The 8,433-nt window shown below is 38.9% G+C and overlaps 1 protein-coding gene across 1 annotated transcript; it reads right to left on the bottom strand.

Moving 5' to 3' along the window:
* Positions 1 to 339: 339 nt before the first annotated feature.
* On the bottom strand, positions 340 to 2,166 carry UTP3 (UTP3 small subunit processome component). The gene has a single exon (XM_025921980.2). The coding sequence runs from the start codon at positions 1,840 to 1,842 to the stop codon at positions 406 to 408; it is 1,437 nt and encodes a 478-aa protein (XP_025777765.1). The 5' UTR covers positions 1,843 to 2,166; the 3' UTR covers positions 340 to 405.
* Between the last annotated feature and the right edge of the window lie 6,267 nt (positions 2,167 to 8,433).

Genomic DNA, 8,433 nt, shown 5'->3' on the forward strand with positions numbered 1-8,433 from the left:
TACAAATAAGATGATTGCAAAGGTACATTCTTTTCACTTTACAAGAAAAATATTAAAAGTGTTCTAAGTTTGACTGTTGCTTCACAACCATCTGTGAAATTTTCATAGACTACTACTTGACAGATTACTTTTTTCAACACCTCCGTTTTTCCCAAGTACTTTCATATTGCTTCCAAATATAAAAGTACTACCTCCATACTATTTTTTAGTATGACTTCAAAGGACCAAAAAAAAAAAAATAATCATAATAATAAAATAAAACTGAACAACAACCCAAATATCCCCGTCGACAAGAATTTTTAAAATTTAGGGTTAGGTATTATATATAAATACAATAACTTCAGTTAAAAATAAAAATTTATTGATCTAAAGTTATTGCCAAAAAACTTAAGCTAAGTGAAAACTTTATTTAAGCTTAATGCTCTTTTTAACTCCTGCACGAATGCCAGAGAGTTCACCACTATAACGTTGCTCTTCTCTACGAACTTCACGAACTTGGCCTCTTCTGCGAATTTTGGCTCTTCTGAACTTCTCCCGGTGTTTGACTCTAGGATTCCGATCAATCTTCTTTCTCCTAGGTGTAAGTCCCCTATTTTTAGCAATCTGATAAGTAATGGCTCTCTTTGCATTTTGATCTTCAAGAGCCTGTTCTTCAGTGCTATTTTCTTCTTTCTTTCTCTTCAACTTTTGCTTGTCTTCTATTTCTCTATAGTATTTCAGTGCAGCTTCTTCATCAAAATCAGAATCATCAGAAATATCTGTAACAGCAGAGGCAGCAGCAGCAGCAGTCTCTGAAACAGATTTTGGCTTGGCCTTGGTGGATTTTACTTTTAAACTCAGTTCTTTCTTTCCAGCATCATCCTTAAGTGTGAGTAGATGACGAATTTCAGAAGACAGCTTCTGATCTACAACCGACAACTTGTTGATCAAATTTCGGTAGGTAACAAGCCTTTCTATGACAGGATGTCCATGTGCAGGGACTCTCCTGGCTTTCAGGATCAAATAAAAACTGATGTTGGAGCAGTAGTTCAAATAGAGATTGTACTTGGTCCTCAGGTATTGGCTTCCTTTTCCAGATGGAATGATCCCTTGCTCCACAAACTGTAGCAATGGCTCCAGCTCATCCTTCACCTCTGTCAACTTAACTTTCAGGTCTTCTATCAGTTCCAAGAGCTCTGGTGATTCTTTCCGCAGCATCTTCAGCTTCTCTTTCACTGAAACTTTCGCCAGATCCTTCACGACCCGGGTCTCAGCCTCATCTACCTGACGTACAGGTTTTGCAAAGGCCTCTACCCAGGTCACCCCAAAATCATCCTCTTGCAGGCCTTGGGCAAGGCGCCGCTGTATGAGCTGTGCTTCTTCTTCCTCCTCTCTTTCCTCCTCCTCTACTTCTTGTTGACTTTGTCGGTTTCGGGGCTTGGAACCGTAGTCTGTGTCATAGTAAAGTTTTTTCCTCTGACCCCACGACAAACTGGGATCCACAGATGCCTCGGCCTCACTCTGCACGGAGCTCCCACCATCATCATCATCATCATCTTCCTCCTCCTCCGCACTCTCTCCATCTTCATCGTCCTCATCAGCAATATCTAGGGCTAGAACCTCCTCCTCCTCATCGCCATCCTCCTCCTCGTCCCCACTCTCCATTTCGCTCCAGCCTTTAGACAAGACGGCCCGAGATCGGGCCTCATGGAAATCATCTACCTTATCTTGATAGTAGCTGGAGTCCCCTGGCGACGGTGGCAATTCTAAATCGTCTTCATTTTCGTCCGCTGGGCCGGGACCTGCCTTGGCTCGCATAGCTGCCCACTTGGCCGCTCCGCGCCGCCGCGATCTCCCCACCATAACTCACGGTCTCAAATTCTACACCGACGTCGGGCTTTTGGCCACCTCTGACCTCAGCGCACGAGCCACGCGCTCCAGTAACACGCCTCTTTGAACAGCCACGCGCTCTCCTCCCAGGCGAGTGTACAGGCAAACAGGTCGGCTACAGATTCCACCTCCTTCCGGGCCCCAGGATCCTCTCCGCTTGGCGAGTGAACGAGGACTTCCGCTCAGCCCCGTAAGCTTTGTCACGTTAGGAGCTCTTCCGTTTTCGCTTTTGCACTTTAATGCCAATCTATTCCGGTGAATTAAAATCCTTCCGTGTAGGAACAATAAATACTGGAAGTTCCGTTCCGTAGAGCCCTGTGAGACTTCTTACTCTCGCGAGTCTAGGCGTGGATGGGACGCGGGATCTTGAGGGACCGCGAGGCGAAGTCGTGGGGGCCGGTAGAGGGGGCTCTATCTCTTCGCGTAGGACAGGCTCCTGGCTAGTTGTACTTGCGCCTGTACCGGGCGTTTCCGACCTGGAGACGAGCGTAGCTCTATGGGAACTCTCTAGGTTCTGGAATTGTTATCTACCTTCTCCGCCTGTCAGCCTAGAAGTTAAACATGTTGTTTTCTCTCCACGAAGTCTAAATACTCTCTATCTGGGCACCATAACCTGAGGCCGTGACGGCGCCGCTGGCCTCCAGAATCCTGGCAGAGCCTCGGATTAGCCCATCTCCAGCTCTCTGCCCCATCAGGGCTCGGTGACTCGGCGGTGATTTGTGTCTCTCAGGGTGTCCCCGAGGGGTGTCGGTGCCGAGCGCCCCGTTCTAGGATTTGACTCTCCCAGGAACTCAAGTTGGCTGCAGAAGGCACCGCACAGCTTTTTTTAGTGGACAAAGTTCACCCAAGATGTTTGGACCTGTCACTCTCAGGGGCGGACCCTTTATTTAATTCTTCAACATTTATTAAGCATGAGACAGTGGGTGAGACTCTGGGAAGACAATGGTGGGCAAAAGCAGACGCTGTTCCCGCATTTAAGTAATTTGTGGCCTCGCGAGGGACACGCGTTAATCAATCTCACGACTCTTGGCAATTCTAAATGGGATAGGGATTGTGAACTTTCGTCCAGTGTTACGCAGCGTTCAGCTGCCGAAAACACTCGACGCGCCTTTCACATCGCCGCCTTTGTACACGACATTCCCCTTATTTAAAAAAAAAAAAAAAAGGGTGTAGTCCTCCTACCCAAATTTGGGAAATTTTTACTGTATTGAAGAGATCTTAAGCATTTTCTGTGTGGTCTCTTTACTTACCTACTTGTCTTTTTCTTCTTTATACCTAGTAGATCTCTGCAAGCACTTATACTGAAAGGACCCAATACAGTGTCTGGCAGAGTAAGTTTAATGAATAAGTATTGAAATTACAGTATTCCTTATCTCAGATGCTACATAAAACACTGAATGAATGATGCATAAAGCTGCAAACGTTCCTAAAGGCAATAACCTGGCTGGAATGGATTTTAAGAAACATTAATTCAACTACTTTAATTTTATACATGTGGAAACAGACTTAGGGAGGTTACATTAGCATACCTGGCACAGAAACCAGGGGCAGGGCTCCCACACCAGGCTTTCACATTGAGCTGTTATCAGTCCTTTGCGTCTTCAGTGTGAATGAGTTTCAGACCTTTTCCTGAGGGTAGGTTTTGCTGGGTGGATGAAAGAAACCAAGAGCATAGGTTAAAATATTTGAGGAGGAGGGTGATAATAAGAGAAGAATTAATCAAACTTTAGAAGTGTTTTTAGGGCTAGAAGTATGAAAGGACTGTCCTATAATCTTAGACTAATTTAAGGTTTTCATACATTGCATATGATAGATTAAGATTTTTAGTATTAATGACACCTTCAAATGTAGGGAGTTGAGTTGAACTTTCTATATGATGCTAAAATTAAGAGTGACACACAATTTCTTTGGCGAACATATAGTGTCTTTAAGAAAAATACAAAATTTTAGAAAAGTGGTATTTTGAACTAAACAATATTTTTTTTTAAATTTTTTTTTCAACGTTTTTTATTTATTTTTGGGACAGAGAGAGACAGAGCATGAACGGGGGAGGGGCAGAGAGAGAGGGAGACACAGAATCGGAAACAGGCTCCAGGCTCCGAGCCATCAGCCCAGAGCCTGACGCGGGGCTCGAACTCACGGACCGCGAGATCGTGACCTGGCTGAAGTCGGACGCTTAACCGACTGCGCCACCCAGGCGCCCCTAAACAATATTTTTAAAGTGTTAAAAGTTATGTTAAGCATGTTAAAACCTTTATAACATTTTAGAAAATACAATTTAATGAATTAAAAAGGTATGGGTAAAAGTCCTATGTTCTGATGGTAAGCAAGAATTCACCTCTGAATGTGATTTTTAATAGGTTTTATCATTAAGCAAATATTAACTGCTTACTAACTGTAGCAGAATACTACATGTGTAGTAGATACAAAGGTAAATTAGCCATAGTCTCTTCTATTAAAGAGTTTATAATTGGATACAAAAGAAGACAAGCATACACAGATTACTAAATTACCGAGCAGTGTGTGATGTAAACCCAGTGCTGTGAGAGATCAGAGGGGCGAGAGATTGCCTCTGGATTGTTATTCTGGAACATTGCTTAAAAAAATGTTGCATCTAAGTGGGACTGTAATTATATCCTTGCTTTAAATGTATTAAAAGTTAAGTTTTATTTAGGCCCATAAATCCAAGTTTTTTCTGCTTAATTTTGTTGCAAATTATTTGAGAATTTATGGCCATATTTCAGGACCAGAATGCATACAGTTTTATAGAGAAATTAGAAAAATATTTTTGTTACTTTTAAAGGGAATGATCACATTGCTCTAATATTATGTAGTTTATACTAATGATTGCATTTCCTAACTATTCAGAATAGAGTTGCAATATCCAGTGCATATTGAGAGAATGCTATAGTCCAACATTCTCAGATCTTTTTGAAAAGGAACCATTCAGAAGCTAATTATTCAATTCCAGCAGCTCCTATAGCCTGATCTTCCATAGCTTAATCTTAGAATTATTTACTGTTTAGGTGGGGAAATTTTTCTTCTTAAAAAACTTGTATTTCTGAAAAGACAGCTTAGCAGCTTTGTTATAAGCCTGTGCCAATTAAAGAGAAAAACACATAGTCCCCAGAGAAAAGGAATAAATATTAAATAACATTTGACATTTAACCATTATATTTGTGGCAACTATAGTTTATCATCAACTTTAATATTACATTATTGTGATGCTTGGCTTAGGAGTTAGCAAGCTACACATAATGAAGGCCACCAGGTTTTTGTTTTGTTTTGTTTTGTTTTCTCGAGAATATCCTTTTTGCCTTATTCTAAGCTCTAAGACCTTTGGGGATTTTCTTACTGTGGAAGGTAGGGGTTTGTAAATGACACACTAAGTGTTATTAGGATACTTTATTCAGGGCATGAGTTCTGGGTGTTGAAGGTGTTCTATCGCCAGATTTGCTTAAATTGAGCTCAGTTATGGACTATACAGCAGTAGCAATTATAATAGCAACAACAACAATAACTAACATTGAGAGCAGTTATTATGGGCCAAGAGGTGTTATAAGCTCTTGAAATTCAGCTCTATGAGGAAGGTACTACAATATCTCTAATTTAAGAAACAGAGACACACAGAGCTTAAATGAGGTCATAAGGCTAGTAAGTGGTAGAACTAGATTTGAACCCAGACAATCTGGCTTAAAACCCACACTGTACTATAGCTAACTGCTTAGCTAGTACTGGCTTTCATATATTTTCTTAATAGGTTTTCTCATTTCCAGTCTCTGCTGTACATTTGATTCAGTATCATATGATATATCCTCCTAGAATATCATTTCCATCATCCCACACCCTTGTTTAAAACCTTTTTCAATGACTCTCAGTTACTATCAAGATAAAGTTCATACCGTACATGACCTTCCCTCAGTTTGCCAAAAAGTAGCCCTTCCAGCCATACGTTTTATTATTCCCCTACTGAAACCTTTCATTCTAACTTATGTGCTCTACTGCTCTAGTCTCCAAACATTGCTTTGCAATTTCAGTATCTTCATAATTACTTATGTTAGAAATTTACAAATCATTGCAGATATCTTTTTGGCTAACAAAGAAATCTCACATAAGTCCATAAGGGAAACTGTATGAGACTCTTTGAAGAACTATTATTGATAGCAGGGAGTTAGAGACAACCTGGATGCCTGTCCCTGGAAGAGCAGATCAATAAAAGGTCATGGATGAACATCGTGGAATTTAGAAGCATGGGATGACCATATATCTTGGTGGACCTGGTACAGTCCTGTTTAATCTGTTATTCTGGTACAATTATTAATAGCACTCTTTTACTCTCATGATTGAGGTTATAAATTATTTGGCCATCTTAACTACATAGTAATTAGAAACAGTGACTGGAAACAGTGGATTATATATCCACAGAGCAACATGAATTGATATTAAAAACATTGTGCTTGGGGAGAAAAGCAAAAAATGAGATACATACTACTATATTGTTCACATATAGAAATGCATGCACAAAAATACACGTTTTGTAAATACATATAAACAAAATAATGTGAAAAGAACAATTGTTTATGAAGGGGCAAAGAATGGGATGATGCTTGGAGATTAGAAAGAATGGGAGAGGAGCCTTCTCTGACAACAAATGATAATGTGCCAGAAACTGAGGAGAATAATCAATTATTTGCATCTAAGATTCAATTAAAAAACAAATAAGCAGACAGAAAATGACCATATAGGTCCCTAACTGAGAGTCCTTTAAAAGCCTCCAATATCTATGGGATCAAGTTTATATTCCTTATGATTTGACTCTTGTGTACATCTTAAACTTTACATCATACCCCATGCTCAGTGTCACCATACATAATATAGCCTTGTTTATATATGTGTGTATGTATACACACACATGCACACACACACACAGGCTGTGCTCTTTCTTGCCTCTTTTCCTTTGTACATATTGTTTCTTCTATACTTTTTAGAGAACTCTTATTTATCCTTTAAGACTAATTTTAAATGTCACCTTAAAAGCCTTTTCTGGCCTCCTCAGGGTGAAGAGCTTCCTCTTTTGCATTCCCATAATGTTTCGTACATCTTTCTCTTTATACTTACTGCTCTTCCTCCGCTAAGCCTATGAGCCCCATTAAGTCTGGGTCCATGTAGTCATTTTTTAAATCTTCAGAATCTAGGTCAGAACCTGAGTAAATATGTTGCTATACTCACTGTCAGCCTATCAAAGTGGCAGCCTTTAACAATGAATTGCAGTATCTTTTGTGCTTCTCTAGTCATCACTATTCTCCTTTTAAATGTAAAAGTAACATGTAATATTTAATGTATGGCTTTGTGTACTTAAGCTAATAGTTAAATGCACATTTACTTGCAATGCCAGTGTCATAGACTAGGTTGTGTTGACTGAAGTAAAAACAAGTAGTGTGTTTTTTAAATTTTTAATGCTTAGAGAAGTAGTAATGGTAAAAATAATTTTATATGATAGCAATAATGGGAAAATGCATCACTGATAGTTCATTCAGATAGTTCGATATAATCACAGAAACTCCTTGAACTATTTTTGGGTACGGAAAAGAAAGAAGGATTATTTTTAAGTGTAAAAAAGAAAATGGAAGACAGGAGGTATAGTGGCCATCTGCTTTCATTTCTCTCAGAAACCACTTACTCTGAAACCAGTAGGTTATATATTATTTTTGCAACTAAAGTCTATATCTATTTAAAGACACAAAAGTCCTAAAAGTGAAGCAAAATATAGAACTTGTACTGAAATATGGGATAAATATATGAACACTTTGAAGCTTTTAAAGATGACTTGGTTTGTTGGCCTTAATTACCAAATGAAGAATTTAATGAGATTGTGACACCACTTCCCTTTCCAAACTCTAATATAACTAAATACTATGTAATTATTTTGTAAACATTATTTTAATCCTTTTTGATTTTTTTTTATCATGAGGAACCTTGTCGATACAATTATTTATGTATTAACTATTGATTCAATGATAATTATAGCTTTGATGGTGAAGGTCTTCTGAAACATGGTTCAGGTAGAATATTTTTCTTTAAGCCATTCCTCATTCTCTATAGAATGAAGGCCTTAGTTCTTAGCCTTATGTATGTTCAGGATCTATCTTTACCTGGCTCCAACTTATTTTTCCAGCTACTTTCCTTCTATTTTCCTCAATGAATTCTACAGTCTAGCCAAACTAAAGCACTCATTGTTTTTTTTCTCTTTTTGAGATTTCTTTCTCTTTGCCTTTGCTTATGCTGCCCTACATCTCAATTCTTAGATGTCCTTCAAGGCCCAGCTAAGATCTTATCTTTTCCAGGCTGTATTCTCTGACATAGTTCCTTCCATTAGCATCTAATAGCCCTTTAACTCTTCCTATGTTGGGATTTTAAAACATTTTCTCTATTGTGTTAAGAATATTCATCTTTTCTGCCAGATATATCACTGTTCGTCTTTAACCCTTATAATATCTAATACACTTACTCAGTTGTATACTGTGTAATAGTAAGTACTGTATACTGTGTATAGTAAGTACTGAT

This window comes from Puma concolor, chromosome B1 (genome assembly GCF_028749965.1).
Source record: "Puma concolor isolate L17-30 chromosome B1, mPumCon1.1.hap2, whole genome shotgun sequence".
In the NCBI taxonomy this organism is placed as follows: Eukaryota; Metazoa; Chordata; class Mammalia; order Carnivora; family Felidae; genus Puma; species Puma concolor.